Source organism: Astyanax mexicanus, chromosome 15, assembly GCF_023375975.1.
Source record: "Astyanax mexicanus isolate ESR-SI-001 chromosome 15, AstMex3_surface, whole genome shotgun sequence".
Taxonomy (NCBI): Eukaryota; Metazoa; Chordata; class Actinopteri; order Characiformes; family Acestrorhamphidae; genus Astyanax; species Astyanax mexicanus.
The window spans coordinates 2889075-2906931 of record NC_064422.1 but is presented as its reverse complement, the minus strand read 5'-3'; the positions used below and the strand labels follow the sequence as shown (position 1 = coordinate 2906931).

Here is a 17857-nt window from a genome sequence, read left to right as displayed (position 1 = left end):
AGATGTTGGAACTGGAATTAAACATGTTTAAAATGTTAAGCTTAATTTTTTTACCATAAATATTTTTATCATTTGGTTTTTCAATAAAAGTTCAGATAGAAGAACGGGGACGTTTTCTGCCTTTCATTCAATAAAAAGTCATTTTTAAGCCTGTCTTTTTTTCTTGCCTGCCCTAAATTCAGTCTCCCTCCAGAAGTACAGGAACAGTGAGGTGGCCCCTTTATTTCTGCTGTAGACCAAAAATAGTTGGGTTTGACATTAAAAGATACATATGAGAAGAAAATGACATTTTAGCTTTTATTTATTGGATCTGACACACAGTCCAGAGGATTTTGTCTAAATCTCTCCATTTGCTCACATGTGATTGTCAGGTGTCATTTGTTGGCCAGGCGTGTTCTGATACATTAACTGTTCAAAGTAAGAATGTCTAAGTTCAGTTTCAGATTTGGGTTTTATTTGTGCAGAGCATTTATCCAACATAAATGCTCTGCAACCAACATAAAAACCATAAAGCTGTCTATGGGTGGAAAATAAACAACTGTCAAGGTGAGAAATTATGGAAAATCAATCTGAACCATTGTACAAATATTGTCCGTAACTGGTACAACTGAATGTCATGAAGAAGAAAGTCATCACTGGTGTACTAAGTACAGTGGTATGCAAAAGTTTGGGCACCCCAGATCATTTTCATTATTTTCCTTTATAAATCATTGGTTCGGATCAGAAATTTCAGTTAAATAGATCATATAGCAGAAGAACACAGTGATATTTGAGAAGTGAAATTAGGTTTATAGGATTTACAAAAAGTGTGCAATAATTCTTTAAACAAAATTGGGAAGGTTCATCATTTGGGCAATCTTGTTGTTTTATTGATTTGAATACATTTAGCACTAATTATTAGAGCCCAAAAGAACAGCATTTCAAGACAAACACTTTACTGCTCCCCACAGTAAAATGTGATGGTGGTTCCATCATGCTGTGGGGCCGTGTGATCAGTGCAGGTACTGGGGATCTTGTTAAAGTTGAGAGTCTCATGGATTCCAGTCAATATCAGCAGATTCTTGACAACGACCCTAAACACTGATCAAAATCTACTAAAGCGTTCATGCAGAGGAACAAGTACAGCATTCTGGAATGATCATCTCAGTCTCCAGACCTGATTATTATTATTATTAATCTGTAGTGTAAATTTTAAGTGGGCTGTTCATGATCAGAAACCATCAAACCTGACTGAACTGGAGATGTTTTGTAAAGAAGAATGATCCAAAATACCTTCAACCAGACTCTTATTGGAAGCTATAGGAAGAGTTTAGAGGCTGTTTTATTATTTATTGCACTCTTTTTGTAAATCTTAACTTTATTTTACTTACTCTTTTTCATACCACTGTAAAAGATTCATCAGCATGGTCACGGTACAATAAAACAGATGGAATCGAAGCTTGTGGGCCGTTTATTTCTAGTGAACTGAGCTGCATTAGTAAAAGCTCAGACTGGGATGTTGGACTGAAGCAGATGGTGAGAGACATGCAAGTGTCCACAAACATTTGGCCTTATAGTTTATTTCTACAAGCAGATTCAGTTGTTTCAAACATTTTTCTTACAATAATGATCTGGTTCTGCTCCAGTGCAGATCCAGTGTAATACTCTAGGCTAATACACACAGGCTTTGTGGTAGCATTCCAGTACAGACCATTATTTATTATTTTATATATAATATATAATTGATGTATATATAACTGAACTATATATATATATATATATATATATATATATATAATTATATATTAGTTCAGTTATATATCAGTCCGTAACATTTCTTATTAAGCCTGAATCCATGGTCCATGTAGTGTCTCTGTGGATGTTCAGCAGACAGAGCCCCACGCTGACCAGTAGACTTCCAGAAATTTTAGATCATCAGGTACAGAGTAAAGTGAGTTAAAATGAAACTAATGGAGTAATGGATGCTACAGTACTGTAGGAGACTGTGTTTATCAGTATTATTACTAGTAACTGCAGAACCGTGCATGTGCTTTTTTATTTTCACTGGAAATCTGAGCAAAGCCTGAAAGACGAGTGAATCTGATGAAGTTGAGAGTCTGGTGAAGTTCAGGGTCTGGTGAAGTTCAGGGTCTGGTGAAGTTCAGGGTCTGGTGAAGTTCAGGGTCTGGTGAAGTTCAGGGTCTGGTGAAGTTCAGGGTCTGGTGTAGTTCAGGGTCTGGTGAAGTTCGGGGTCTGGTGAAGTTCGGGGTCTGGTGAAGTTCGGGGTCTGGTGTAGTTCGGGGTCTGGTGTAGTTCAGGGTCTGGTGTAGTTCGGGGTCTGGTGTAGTTCGGGGTCTGGTGAAGTTCGGGGTCTGGTGAAGTTCGGGGTCTGGTGAAGTTCGGGGTCTGGTGAAGTTCAGGGTCTGGTGAAGTTCAGGGTCTGGTGAAGTTCAGGGTCTGGTGAAGTTCAGGGTCTGGTGAAGTTCAGGGTCTGGTGAAGTTCAGGGTCTGGTGAAGTTCAGGGTCTGGTGAAGTTCAGGGTCTGGTGAAGTTCAGGGTCTGGTGAAGTTCAGGGTCTGGTGAAGTTCAGGGTCTGGTGAAGTTCAGGGTCTGGTGAAGTTCAGGGTCTGGTGTAGTTCAGGGTCTGGTGAAGTTCGGGGTCTGGTGAAGTTCGGGGTCTGGTGAAGTTCGGGGTCTGGTGTAGTTCGGGGTCTGGTGTAGTTCAGGGTCTGGTGTAGTTCGGGGTCTGGTGAAGTTCGGGGTCTGGTGAAGTTCGGGGTCTGGTGAAGTTCGGGGTCTGGTGAAGTTCGGGGTCTGGTGAAGTTCGGGGTCTGGTGAAGTTCGGGGTCTGGTGAAGTTCGGGGTCTGGTGCAGTTCGGGGTCTGGTGAAGTTCGGGGTCTGGTGCAGTTCGGGGTCTGGTGCAGTTCGGGGTCTGGTGCAGTTCGGGGTCTGGTGCAGTTCGGGGTCTGGTGCAGTTCGGGGTCTGGTGCAGTTCGGGGTCTGGTGAAGTTCGGGGTCTGGTGAAGTTCGGGGTCTGGTGTAGTTGAGGGTCTGGTGAAGTTCAGGGTCTGGTGAAGTTCAGGGTCTGGTGAAGTTCAGGGTCTGGTGTAGTTGAGGGTCTGGTGTAGTTGAGGGGCTGGTGTAGTTCAGGGTCTGGTGTAGTTCAGGGTCTGGTGTAGTTGAGGGGCTGGTGAAGTTCAGGGGCTGGTGAAGTTCAGGGGCTGGTGAAGTTCAGGGTCTGGTGTAGTTCAGGGTCTGGTGAAGTTCAGGGTCTGGTGAAGTTCAGGGTCTGGTGAAGTTCAGGGTCTGGTGTAGTTCAGGGTCTGGTGAAGTTGAGGGTCTGGTGAAGTTGAGGGTCTGGTGAAGTTCAGGGTCTGGTGTAGTTCAGGGTCTGGTGTAGTTCAGGGTCTGGTGTAGTTCAGGGTCTGGTGAAGTTGAGGGTCTGGTGAAGTTGAGGGTCTGGTGAAGTTGAGGGGCTGGTGTAGTTGAGGGGCTGGTGTAGTTCAGGGGCTGGTGTAGTTGAGGGGCTGGTGAAGTTCAGGGGCTGGTGAAGTTCAGGGTCTGGTGTAGTTCAGGGTCTGGTGTAGTTCAGGGTCTGGTGTAGTTCAGGGTCTGGTGTAGTTGAGGGTCTGGTGTAGTTCAGGGTCTGGTGTAGTTCAGGGTCTGGTGAAGTTGAGGGTCTGGTGTAGTTCAGGGTCTGGTGAAGTTCAGGGTCTGGTGAAGTTCAGGGTCTGGTGAAGTTCAGGGTCTGGTGAAGTTCAGGGTCTGGTGTAGTTCAGGGTCTGGTGTAGTTCAGGGTCTGGTGTAGTTCAGGGTCTGGTGTAGTTCAGGGTCTGGTGAAGTTGAGGGTCTGGTGTAGTTGAGGGGCTGGTGAAGTTGAGGGTCTGGTGAAGTTGAGGGGCTGGTGAAGTTGAGGGTCTGGTGAAGTTCAGGGTCTGGTGTAGTTCAGGGTCTGGTGAAGTTGAGAGTCTTGTGTAGTTGAGGGGCTGGTGAAGCTCAGTCTCTGGTGTAGTTGAGGGGCTGGTGAAGCTCTAGCGGTTGTAAAACTGTGAGGAGACCCAAGCTAAGCCCCATTTAAGGTTGGTAAGCATAAATTTAAGGGCTTTGGTCCACTGCTCCTCCGAGTTAAACTGAGTCTTTATGGAGTAGGACCCTCCGCTGCCCCCTGTGTCTTCAATCTTCCCCTTATCCACGTCCATCCTGAACACAAAGTGATACAGAGTTTAGGAACCAACGGTGGAACCCAACATCAGACTACAGGGCAAACACTCTTCTTCCCTCAACTTTCTGATGCAGACCCTACAATTACCATTATACACCATAAAGCTTAAAACTTTAGCACTTTCTTAGTGGATAAGAAGAATTCTGTGATTAATTGTGATCACACCTTTTCTTATTCATTAAGCATATAATCATTGTTATTTAAATGTAAAAACTGAAATGAAAAATTAAATTACTTTTATATTAGTGGTGTCTGTCGCCTAAAAAAATTACTGTATTAATCATAATATTCTGTAATTAAATGCTGCTGAAGCAGCATTGCTAAGTAGCATTGCAGCTCGCTCAGAGGAAAGTGCAGAGACTTCTGATACATCAGCTCACAGATGCCTTGTGCTGATCAACATCACCCTTTGGAGTGATATGGGGAGAGAGCGCCATCTACTGTACCCACCCAATAAGAGCAAGGCCAGTTGTGCTCTCCCAGAACTCTGGCAGCTGATGGCAAACTACAAAACCAAAATACATGACCACCATTCTCCTGCTCATAGTGGTAGCACTGGACCACTAGGCACCCCCCTTTGCTCATTTTAACAAATTCCAAACTAAAAAAGATTTTATATCATTATTATTATTATTATTATTATTATTATTATTATTATTATTAACCAAATGCACAGTGTCATTACTACAGAGCATCACTGAATTGTAATGATCAGTGTGACAAGGAATTAATGAGGAGCTTCACATTTAACACTGTTTATTACTGTGGTAAGTACTGGGGATGAAGTGATGAACTCTTATTGTAAATCATATATGGCTCCAGGTTCACAAATATATTTGTCCTGTTAAAACCATTGAAAAACCTCTTGCCTGTAGGGAAGACAGAAGCCGGTGTCTCCCTTCTCCACCTCCTCTTTAAACTGCTGAACACAGTCCAGGAAGGCCACCATCGCATGGTCAAATTTATTATCCCAGAAGAAGCGCAGTCCGCCCGAGCAGTACAGCGGCAGCTCCTGAGAGACACGGACAAGTTCAGACACGTCTAATATAAATCAGTATAAATCTAATACAGATCTGTTAATGCAGTACTGACCTTGGATTTGTCTGTGAGGGATTCCAGGTAGGAGTGGTTTCCATACGGAACTAACCGATACCTGCCAAGAGACCACAGGGTTCTACTGGTGGAACTGTTTAGAGCTTTCTTTAAAATAAAGTTAACATTTCTATCCTCCATACCATACAATAACATTAATGCTATGGAAATAACTGCTCTTCAGTATTATTCTCTACATGATTCACTGAAACTGAACATTTATATTCAACAATATTTTGCCATGCTTTTTACCTGCATAAATAAGAAAGCCTAAATTTTCACTGTTGGTCAAATGTTTTAGAACACCCCTATTGTTCTGTAGTGCAGCAGAAGCTGTAGCACCGAGATAAGCTGCTCCACATTTCACCTGTCAGACCTTTCATTCTTCTCTTAACTGCTGAAACTGAGTCCAATGCTAAACTGAGCTAAAGGCGCTGTTGCCATGTGGGTCAGCCAGACGTTTTCCTGTAGCAGGTTTCTCCAGTTTGTAAGAGTGTTTTAAATGTGTAGGAAACAGTACTCACTGCTCCATGGTTTCATCTGTAATTTCTTCAAAGAAAATACTCAGGCTTTTAATAGTTACAGAGTTCTCTGAGTTTCTGTGTCTTTTTCTAGTTATGATGCTGAAAGTGTGAATGTGCTGTGTGTAAGTGTGTAAATGCTGCAGTACTAAATGTTCCACCAGTGCTTTACTACAGACAAAGGCTTTGTAAATTCTCATTTATTGCATCCATTTAAAAAAACACATTAAGAGCTCTAAGTTTTTAACCAATGACTTGTTTCCTAGCAACCCTATTTTTTCCATTATACAATTACCTTTTTTCCCTACAATATACATTTTTTACCCTTAAAAGCTCTGTCAGTTTACTGCTATCGTGTACAATTTTATGTTTTTGACTGTCCCTGAATAGCTTAAATGGCAAAAATAAACAGGGGAAAAACTGGGGGTGTTCTAAAACCTTTGACTGGTAGTATAATTGTCTTTAACAACAGAGCACAATATTAGTTGAAATAAATTAATCATTGTTCTGCATAAATCATTCCCCCTTTTATTTGTTCATCTGAACAGCAGAGGTCCTTTTTAAAATATTTTTTGGGGGATTTCCAATTATTCTGTGCTGTTCTATGCTATAACAATGCTGTTTTGATACTCCGCTCGTTCACTAATGAATGCTGTGGTGCTGTGATACCTCTGGAACCGCAGGCCCATCTTGTTAGCCAGAGCATGCAGGAGGAGCACAGTCTGACCCCAGGCTGCATTAATCTCATTCCACTCCACAGGAACGCTGGGTAAACGGCCAAGACGGAAGTTATTAATGGTTCCGAACTGCCCACTGTGCCTAAATCCACAGAGAGAGAGAAATAGGTCTCTGATAAACACGGAGGATAGACTTTCACCCTCACATCACAATACTAAACAGAACACAGCAGCAGAGCTTTAATCAGGCCTGAAGATGTTCCCAAACAAAACAGAGAACCATCTGATCGAACCCTAACTCACCCGTTTTTACAGCACAAACAGGGTGAAATTCTCTGAGACAGACTGTAGCCTGACCAAATCCTGTCCAAACCTGTGATTAAAAAGTATAGCATTGCAATATGTTGCTGTTCTGCAATTCACACTGCATGAATTTAAAAATAAATGAGTAAGAGTCTCCTATCGGTTATCACCCATACAATCTCTCTGTATGGGTGATTATCGTATGTTTTCCTTTAATTCAGCAGATCTCGCTGCTGGGTGGGCAAGTAAACAAAACTAGTAAGTAAAGCACTTTCAGATTTACACTAAGGCTAGCCACGGTTTGTGGAAATGATGCCACAGCGAATGCTGCAGTGATCAAAGCTAAAGGCAGTTCAACCTATTATTATAGTGTGTGTCAGGCAGTGGATATTACGATACTATAAATTACAGAAATGTTCACAAATCTCACAGACAATTAAAGCTCCAACATGCCATGATATTAATTACACATAATCTGCCAAAAACGGGAAATAATTAAGTGTGGATATTTTCAGTTTATTTTAAGCAGGAAACCAATATTAAAATTATATCTTGTGCAGCCCTAATTACTCAGGTCTGAATTAACTTTTTTTTCTCCCCAATTTCCATGGCTAATTACCCAACCCAACACCAGGAGAGCGAGGACTAGAACATGCCTCCTCGGACACATCAAGTCAGCCACCACCTCTTTTCAAACTGTTGCTGAAGCAGCATTGCTGAGTAGCATCACAGAGCACTCGGAGGGAAAGCACAGAGACTTGGTTCTGATACATCAGCTCACAGATGCCCCTTGCTGAGCGACATCACCCTTTGGAGTAACTAATAATTGCACCACTTACCAGATATGGAAGGTGGCATTAAAGACGTTGGTTTTCTTGAGTCTGTCCAGCTGAGTCTGACAGTAACGCATCTGATTATCCACACTCTTCAGTTCATCATCCAGCTCCAGCTGCTGCCGTTTAAACTCACAGTACTCCTTCTGATACCTGAGAGAGGAGCAGAGAGGGAGACCCTTTTTTAGCTATTTTATTATTATTTTATTTTATCTTTATATTTATCTGTTTTAACAATTGCTCTTTTGGGTGTAACTGGACCGTGAGGATATGGTGTAAATGTTACATTACTGTAACATACAATGCAGTTAGTACTATTTACGGAATATACTATGTGCAATACTATATTCAATATTAACTAAATCAGTATTCTGAATAAGCAGAGTACACTGCACAATATAGCTGCTGCAGTGAGGAGGCATCCAGTTAGCATCCAGTTCAAACCATCTAAAAAAAATGTGTTTTCACACTGTTCTGGACCAAACCACTTCTTTCGTTCGGACCAATTTTTTTTCTTTTGTTCCAGACCCTGTGTGAAGGCAACTTTCACACCTGCTTTTTTGATTCCGACCAAACATTTTTTTATAGGCGCACATATAAGTATCACACAAGCACGTACTTTTATTACAGGCTCTTGGTTAAGATTCACTGGCAGGAGCTGGACTCGACTCTACAAGAAATGCTCTTTACACACGAGGAATCTTAAAGAAGCATTGGATTGGGATGCGTTTTTCATACTTGGAGATTCATCTCTAGAATCACACACTTGCCTGCATTTCTGGACAAGCTGAGAGATAAAGCACCGTCACTGAACGTAATGTATGAAAATATCATGTGGACGGTAAAGTACTATTAAAGGATTTTATACAAAAACATGAACAGCTAAAAGTGAAATTCACCAAAGTTACATAATGCAGTTCCCTCTAGAGTTCTGAGCCTAGAGTACCAACTAAGAGACTCAGTTTTTACTATTACAGTGAGGATTTAATTACAGAGCTCAATGTGGTTTCAGGTCTCTGAAAGCTCTAGACTCTATCACTCTGCTTTGAGATATTTTACTCACGTCATTGGGTTTTTTTAATAGTTTTTACTGTTTTCTGGTTATAAATCTTTTTAATGAGGTTTATTAGTATGAAATCTTTCTTAACAACGTTAATTTTCAAAATGTTCCAATATACGTTTCTGTCACTCTTCCTGTGGCTCTCAGCTACACTGCAAATGAGGTTCCCTCTCAATGGCAATGCAATAAAGAATTATTATAATGATGCTGCAATTTTAAGAGGAAAATGCTACATACTGTTGCTTTAAGGCCCAGGCTACATAAAATGCTGCTTTCTTTTCTAACATGAGACTGTTTTCCCTGCCTCTCTGAAATGCACCTCTGTTTCCATCACTGTTTCTCTATTTTCCCATCACTCACTGCAGCTCCTCCGTGTCCAGTTGCTGAGTGTGTACGCGAGCTTCAGACAGGTCCTTGGCTACGACCTCTCGCTTCTCCTCGATGGCCTCCAGCTGCTGGATCAATGCGTCCTCCTCCTGTCTGAGCTGCTGCAGCTCGTTCAGCAGCGAGCCCTCGTCCTCCTCCTGCAGCTGAGACAGCAGCTCCAGACAGTTCCTGTCAATCAAACCACACACACACCATCAACTACACTGTACTGACAAACAATACAGAACAATGACCAGCTGAGCCTCATTTTGATTTGAATTCAATAAAATCAGGTTTATTGCAACATCACATAAGTACAGATGTAGAGGTGAGTAAAAGAAACAGAAATAACAAAATATATAAATCATAAAATTAAATATAGACGCTTAACTTGCACTATACACACACAATTCTGCACTGCTGAATTTACAGTATAATATATATACTGTGAATATACAGGTTTTACATTTCTATTTACATGTGTGTATAGAACAGGAGTGAATCGAAATGTAAACAATGTCAAAATAAGGAGATAGTCCAGTAGATGCAGTGGGTTCAGTAGATGCAGTGGGTTCAGTAGGTGCAGTGGGTGCAGTAAATGCAGTGGGTGCAGTAAATGCAGTGGGTGCAGTAAATGCAGTGGGTCCAGTGGGTGCAGTAGATGCAGTAGATGCAATGGGTGCAGTAGATGCAGTGGGTGCAGTGGGTGCAGTAGGTGCAGTGGGTGCAGTAGGTGCAGTAGGTGCAGTGGGTGCAGTAGGTGCAGTGGGTGCAGTAGATGCAGTAGATGCAGTGGGTTCAGTAAATGCAGTGGGTGCAGTAGATGCAGTGGGTGCAGTAGATGCAGTGGGTGCAGTAGATGCAGTGGGTGCAGTAGATGCAGTGGGTGCAGTGGGTTCAGTAGATGCAGTAGGTGCAGTAGGTGCAGTGGGTGCAGTGGGTGCAGTAGGTGCAGTGGGTGCAGTAGGTGCAGTGGGTGCAGTAGGTGCAGTGGGTGCAGTGGGTTCAGTAGATGCAGTAGGTGCAGTGGGTGCAGTAGGTGCAGTAGGTGCAGTGGGTGCAGTAGGTGCAGTGGGTGCAGTGGGTGCAGTGGGTGCAGTGGGTTCAGTAGATGCAGTAGGTGCAGTAGGTGCAGTGGGTGCAGTAGGTGCAGTAGGTGCAGTGGGTGCAGTAGGTGCAGTAGGTGCAGTGGGTGCAGTGGGTGCAGTAGGTGCAGTGGGTGCAGTGGGTTCAGTAGATGCAGTAGGTGCAGTAGGTGCAGTGGGTGCAGTAGGTGCAGTAGGTGCAGTGGGTGCAGTGGGTGCAGTAGGTGCAGTGGGTGCAGTGGGTTCAGTAGATGCAGTGGGTGCAGTAAATGCAGTGGGTGCAGTAGATGCAGTGGGTGCAGTAGATGCAATGGGTGCAGTAGATGCAGTGGGTGCAGTGGGTTCAGTAGATGCAGTAGGTGCAGTAGGTGCAGTGGGTGCAGTAGGTGCAGTGGGTGCAGTAGATGCAGTGGGTGCAGTAGATGCAGTGGGTGCAGTAGATGCAGTGGGTGCAGTAGATGCAGTGGGTGCAGTAGGTGCAGTGGGTGCAGTAGGTGCAGTGGGTGCAGTAGGTGCAGTGGGTGCAGTAGATGCAGTGGGTGCAGTGTAACAGTTGAACACAGGTATGAATTGAAATGGTAGGTAAGACACTGCATGGTCAACAAATAACATCAGCTGTTATACGACCCAGGAAAACTAAATCTGGATTGATATTCCGAACTTGATAAACTGGAATCTAGAAGATTAAAAATGCACGATAGCTTGATCTAAAGGTAGTAATTTCCTTGCATTAATCTTGGAATGTTAAGTAGGAAATGTAGGTCACGAGGGGGGTTAATACACCCAAAAGTCTAAAGTCAAACACTGAACATGTCTCGACTGACTGACTGCTGATTTGGGGTCAGTCATTAATCACGTTGATTAGATTTGTAAGTATTTTGTGCCGTGCTGGACGTCTGCAGACCTCCGTGTATATAAAAAACACTCCTCTACATGAAGCTCACTGACTTACTTGTAGTTCTGACACTCGTTTTCAGTGATGTTGAGCTGTGTGTCCAGGTGGTCCAGCAGTGTGTCTGTACACTCCTCACACAGCGGGTGGTCTACATCGGTCTGACCTGACATGATGTCAAACAGATCACTTGTAACCTAAGGGAGATACAGGATACGGGGATGTGAGGGTTCAGTACAATATAACTGTGACAAAGTCATGTGACCACTCCAGAGTGTATTTGTGATGTTACATGGTATCCTGTAACATCTTGTAGAAAAAAACCACATTAGTAGGTGGTGCTGTAAACAGTGTAAAAGCTGGAGCATTTTTCTCTCCATCTTATTCAAATAACAGTGATTGTGTTTAGCTTGAACTACTGACTACACTGCTCCACAATTACGGTGATACTGCTGTATTCACTCTAAATCCATGAGCTGTATATCCCTATTTAAATTTCAGCATACATTAACCCTAATTAATAAAACGAAAAAAAAGAAAAGTGTCACTTATTACATTCCAGAATGTGTATGATTAATAATTAGCTCAAAAGTTACTGAGCCAATCACTAAAAAAGAAAAGTACAGAGCCCACACTGCAAAAAATATATATCTTAGCAAGTAAAATCCTCTAAAAAGTAGTCCAATCACCTAATATTTCAAATGTTCGAATAATCAAAGTAATATAATTAATATATTTAAGAATTAATAACATATTTGTACTTTTTGGGGGGGTTTAATCAACTAAAATTGTTTTGGCCGATTATTAGTTAATTCAGGACATTGAATTTTCAGCAAGAAAACACTTAAAACAAGCATTCAGATATTTAAACTAGATTAGATTTTATATTTTTACAATGTACTCTCACATTTATTATACTTTCCTCCCACATTTAAGTTACAGTACCAGTCAAAGGTTAGGCCACAACTCTTCTCATTAAAGATATTTACATTGTAAATTTAATATTGAAGACTATATTAAAGCTATACAGGAAAACATGCTTAATTATTCTGTAAATAAAAAGTGTTAAATCAGAATATGTTTTACACTTTAGATTTTTTTGAAGTACCTCATTAGCCTTTGAGGACAGATCTGAACACTCTTGGTATTTTCATGAGGGAGAGTCCCTTGGAATAGTTTTCTCAGCATTGAAGGAGTTCCTGGAGGTGCTGAACAATATTTGCTGCTTTTTCTTTATTCCAGCTCATCCCAAATCACCATCTCAATTGATCAGGTTTAGATCAGGGGATTGTGGAGACCAAACCCTTTTTTTTACTGTTTACTATGTAATTCCATATATGTTCCTTAATTATTATGTGTTTAATATCAATCTACAGGTGCTGGTCAACGAATTAGAATAATTTGAAATAGTGCAATCATGAAATTCTTTGAATGCATTTTTTGTGCAGAAAGCAAATCAGGTGTTCACCGCACCTGTCCTACTCGTTAGACTAATCACAGAACTCGTTACCTGGAAGAAAATTTGCTCAGCTGAGCTTTCCAAAAGGCCCATTTAGGCCATTTAACTGTGACACTGTTGTTTTATTGAATTAGAATAATGGAGAAACCGTTTCATTGAATTAGAATAAATGCTTGAATTTTTGTTTTCTGTGAAGAGTGTTCACTGTGCAGTATAAAGTCAGGGTTGAGTAGAATTTCTAAGTTGTAAAATCAATCATGGGTAAGCAGCGCGACCTCTCAACCGGAATAGTGGCTCAAATTCAAGCCCTTCGCCAACAAGGCTTGACCCAAACTAAAATTGCTGAGCAGCTCGGCATCAGCCAGTCTTCCGTCTGCAAAGCTCTCAAGAAAAACTGCAGCAAGCGCACCAACTGTTCCGGCGTCCGAAAAACTTCTGCTCGCGACAACAAGCAGCTGAGAAAGATCGCAGTCAGCAACCGGTTCAAGTCCACTTCCGAGCTCACCGACTTGTGGAACAAGCAGACCGGCGCTGACGTCTCCAGATCAACCACTTACCGTCGTCTGCGCCAACTCGGCTTCAAATCTCGCGTTCCAGCAGTAAAACCGATGCTGAACAAGAAACAAATGAAGAAACGGGTGAAGTGGGCCAAAGAACACGGCGAGTGGACTGCTGAAGACTGGCAGAAAGTGGTCTTCAGTGACGAATCACGCTTCTGCATCTCCTTCGGTGACCAAGGTCCTCGTGTCTGGCGTCGTGGTGGCAAAACCTACAACCACGAGTGCGTGAAAAGATCCGTCAAGTTTCCCCAGAGCGTTATGGTCTGGGGATGCATGTCCGCTCGAGGTGTAGGGAAACTCTGCTTCCTCAAGAAGACTGTCAATGCTGCCGTATATCAGGATGTTCTGGAAACGTTCCTGATTCCGACTGTTGAGGAACAGTTCGGCGAAGAAGACTTCATATTTCAACAGGATCTTGCACCGGCTCATGCGGCAAAGTCGACCAAAGATTGGTTCACTAAAAAACAGCTTGAAGTTTTGGCATGGCCGGCCAACTCGCCTGACCTCAATGTCATTGAAAACCTTTGGGCCATCGTCAAGTGGAAAATTCGCGACAGAAAGCCTACTACGCTGGACCAACTGAAGCAGAACATCGCCACTGCCTGGGAAGCTGTGAGTGCGGAAACTTGCGACAAGCTGGTCAAATCGATGCCGCGGAGACTTCAGGCAGTCATACAAGCCAAGGGGGCAGCCACAAAATACTGAGAAAGTGATGATTGTAATTATAATAAAAATTATTCTAATTCAATGAAACGAGTTTTGTGATTAGTCTAACGAGTAGGACAGGTGCGGTGAACACCTGATTTGCTTTCTGCACAAAAAATGCATTCAAAGAATTTCATGATTGCACTATTTCAAATTATTCTAATTCGTTGACCAGCACCTGCAGAATGTAAAAAATTAATATAATACATTTTCTTAACTGCACACATGCATGGGTGTGGCATTACCAAGTGTCTCCCTGTGATTGGGTCACATTTAGAAGTTCTGAAATGAGTTTTAATGTATTTATATTATTTGTATTGTGTGTGTGTGTGTGTGTGTGTGAGAGAGAGAGAGAGCTAAAACCTTGTGATCAATCTCAGGTTGCTCTGTTTCTGTTTAATGTGGGTCATTTACAGAACCTCTGCTGTACCTTCAGCCTGCGACTCAGGTTCTCCATGGTTCCTCCGTCAGACGCTTCTCCAATCAGAGTGAAGCTGTTGGCACTTTCTGTAGACATCATCCTACAGCAGAGCACACAGATCAAACTCAGAGACATGCTCACATTTAAATTATATATTAATTATACAGGCAGAACTGTTACAGTCCTCACACCTTGCAGGCGGGATGTACTTCCTTGATACTCCATCAGGTTTGCTCTCCACAAATGTTTCCTATGTAAGAAATTCAAAATTATACATTTATACTGTATTTGTCCCACAAAAATCAGTGTATCTCCAATGTGGTGAATTGGCACGAAATATGATTACAATACTTTAGTTTAAATATTTAATAGTTAAATATAAATACAGTAAAGAGCAAAATAAAATGTTTTTATTTTCAACAGAATGCTTTAAGAATATCATGCTATTTATTTTATTGTATTTGTTCTGTAAAAATTTGTTTTGCAATATTATTGTATACGATACGGCACACCCCTACCGTTATTCTTTACAATTTTCCAAAATATCCCAATAAATGGGCCAATAGAAATGCTCCAAAATAACTCCACTGACTCTCACTTACAGTTAAGAAGAATTTCTATTCTTCTATGAAGTTCCTACACATTTTGTCACTGTTATACATATAAAAACACTGCTGTAACTGTAAGTAAAGTATTTATAACTGAGTGTTTTCTTCTTTTTGTCTGACCCCATGCACTTACCTCAGGGGGGCTGTCACTGCCTCCACTCTCAGTCTGTTTACTGGGCGTTACAGTAACCAGGGGAGCTAAAACAAACCATTTCAAAGACACTGCGTTAATTCTAAACAATCGAAAGATTAAAGAAAACTTTTGATCGACTTACATTTTTTTATTATTCAAACAAGGTAAGTATATCAGTATATCATTTGTCTTTACACAAGCTTTTGGATAATTTCACATCATTATGGTTCACTATAGCCTGTAGACATACTATTACAGTCCTATAATTTCTCTGATTACAAGAAATCAGTCATTACTTTAATAGTCCCTCTCGATCTCCCTTACAGCTCTTACACCAAACATAAACCCTGCCCTAATCTTCTTTATTCTCCTTCTCTCCCCGTGTCCTGAGCCATTGCCTTGAGGTGTCTATCCATGGTTCCAGTCCCTGTGCTCTGTAACAGACCCGTCCCACTCCAGCAGAGTTTTATAAACCATTCTAACCCCTTTTTTCTTCCCTCCCTCTCTGTAATATCTATCTCTCTCTCACATGTGCTGAGATGCCCGACCGGCCTGTCTGAATGTGTCCATTTGTGGTTGCATTTTTCCGGAATCAGCCCTGTCCTTCTACAGAATCATTACACAAACTCACGCCTTTCTCTTTCTTTCCTTTCTGTTTTCTCTATCTATCTCTTTTACATGTATCTAGATGCCCTGTTCCTAATGTTGCCCAGTCTGACTCTCCACTGCCCGCTGTGTTGCATTCATGCTCTACAACCCTGAGTTGATAAATATTAATACAGTGCATTTACCCATCACACCTACTGAGGTGCTCATCCTCTTTTCACACTCATTACTCAGTACTCTACATTAGCTATAGCTCTCCATTTCCATTCTGTGCCAGGTCCAGAAAGTAAAAATCCACCTGCAGCTGAGCTGCCCAGGCAGTTGGTACAAAACCCTGGGGTGGATTTTTACTTTCTGGACCTGGGTTACCCACCTCTACCATAACCTATTCACATTCATTCACTGTTTTCTATGTAAAGCTGCTTTATGACATATGTTGTAAAAAGTATAAATAAATCTGAATTAAATTGAAATGTTTGGTATCTGGTGTCTGTATTAGTTTATTGCTAGGCTGATTTAATTAATTAGAAAGTATAAACATGTCATGAACAGACTTCCTAATAACTGTGAGCTAAGCTTCAATGAAAGCTCTTGTTTTATTTTATGATACTTTTATTTTCTTACTAAAAATCCATCATTACAAACCTACCAATCAGCTCCTGGATGGTCCCCCGGTCCAAAACATTGAAGGACGTGTCGAGTTTTAGAGGCTGACTGCATCGCTGACACACGAAGCTCACTTGCATCGTGGTGCTCGAAGACTTTGAGCCCTCCATCTCCCTCCTGCTGCAGTACAGATACAAACAGCCTGTTAACTAGTAATTAATACACCGGTGTTGTGCCGAATTCAGCACCCCAACAGGAAAAGCACCCCCTCTCGGTAGAGGCTGCAGGTGACATGTTTATTTTCTATAATTTCTTACGAGTCAGCGTAGTTTACAACAGTTTCTTGGGTATTTCCATTTTCTAAGTAAGGATAAAGGGGGTGCTTCTCCAGGCAGGGGTGATGAATTCGGCACAGCACCTGCTCTAATACAGAGGAACTGAAGTGACATTTTCACAAAAAACAGCTGAGAGTCTTCAACTGATATAAACAGAACTGATATGATTCAGTCTATTTAACCTGAACCTGCACACTGAATCAGACCCCGCCGCACTGAAGCGACCAATACCGCCCAAACTGAACACCCTCACCTGCAGCGATAGTCCAGGACCGTGGAGCCGATAAATACCAGATTAAAACCAATAAAATGAAACCCGTTAAATTTAGCTCTTCACGCTCACCCGGCAGCTTCCTGTTGTTTTGTTGTTCTGCTGGTGACGCACCGTGACGTAGCCACGACCACTCTTTTTCGTGTTTTATTTTAATTGTATTTAATAGCAGGTTTTTGCAGGTATTGTTACAGCGATATTGTCATATACTGGTGTGATTCGTGTTTAATTAACTCTTAAAAATTATTTAGGCTAGATCAGAAAACAAGGAAACGCCTGAACTGTCACACATGCTGCCTACTGAGGCAGCCTACTGAGGCAGGAAGTCAACCAGTCACCCTGAATCCGAGTTTAGTAACACAACCAGAAACTCTCTACCGAGCAGTGAGCTGAGCAATTTCCCCTTCAAAATAAAAGTCAATTTTCCTTTCAAAATAAAAGTCCACCTCTTAAATATTAAATGAAATAACTATAGCAGCATGGCCATCCTTCAAAGGATACACCTTCGTAGACCGGGTCCTTCGAAGGATGCAGCCCCTGAATTGAGATATAGCCATTGTCGCTGTCCAATGAAAAACAAGTATCTGCATTTTTGCCGATTTTTAGTTCACTACATAAATTGAACAGACAAACTGTCCATTACACTGTTTCAATTTTTTTTGATGAACGAACCAATAGAAATACAAAAAAATACTCAAAGTAAACTATTTTTACATTGACTTTTATTGAAGGTTTTTTATTTCTCCCGTAAAGTTGCTGTTTTGGAGATACTTGTTTTTAATTGGACAGCAACCATATGGAACAACTGAGAAAAAAAACAGAATTTATAAATGTTTGATCATTCCAATAATGAAAATACTGAATAATTAAATACTGAATTTCTTCAACAAAAATATCAAACTGTTTTGCATACGTTATTGAGGAATGGCTTCCCTTATTTTTAAATGCAAATCTGTTTTTTGGTATTTAACTCCCTTCATTCACTCTCCCTCTTGTGGTGTACATTTCTTGATTCTGATATAAGGGAATAGGGGACGTGAGTGTCCAGCCTTCTAGTTTATTGGGCTAAACACTAACAGCTACGATATCGCAGCCACGAGATCTTATCAGTGAGCTATTCAT

General features: G+C 41.6%; 1 protein-coding gene across 3 annotated transcripts; it reads right to left on the bottom strand.

Annotated features, from left to right (window-relative positions):
• Positions 1-283: 283 nt before the first annotated feature.
• On the bottom strand, positions 284-16969 carry becn1 (beclin 1, autophagy related). Of its 3 annotated transcripts, none has more exons than XM_049464623.1 (12): positions 16718-16969; positions 16173-16306; positions 14918-14982; positions 14368-14426; positions 14186-14276; positions 11092-11228; positions 9049-9243; positions 7635-7781; positions 6485-6634; positions 5295-5355; positions 5072-5214; positions 284-4180 (listed from the first exon to the last, which is right to left on the bottom strand). In XM_049464623.1, the coding sequence occupies exons 2-12, from the start codon at positions 16297-16299 to the stop codon at positions 4012-4014; spliced, it is 1344 nt and encodes a 447-aa protein (XP_049320580.1). In that variant the 5' UTR covers positions 16300-16306; positions 16718-16969; the 3' UTR covers positions 284-4011. The 3 variants fall into 3 exon arrangements, with proteins under 3 accessions (XP_049320580.1, XP_049320579.1, XP_049320578.1); XM_049464622.1 differs by having other exon boundaries at positions 16173-16309; positions 16808-16968; XM_049464621.1 differs by having other exon boundaries at positions 16173-16309; positions 16718-16966.
• Between the last annotated feature and the right edge of the window lie 888 nt (positions 16970-17857).

Excerpts from the sequence above, each read along its gene's own strand:
- becn1 (XM_049464623.1), bottom strand. The coding sequence starts at position 16,299 with ATGGAGGGCTCAAAGTCTTCGAGCACCACGATGCAAGTGAGCTTCGTG. Across the intron at positions 6,635-7,634 it reads AATGCCACCTTCCATATCTG|GCACAGTGGGCAGTTCGGAA; the intron begins GTAAGTGGTGCA and ends CTGTGGATTTAG. Across the intron at positions 5,215-5,294 it reads CCCTCACAGACAAATCCAAG|GAGCTGCCGCTGTACTGCTC; the intron begins GTCAGTACTGCA and ends CGTGTCTCTCAG.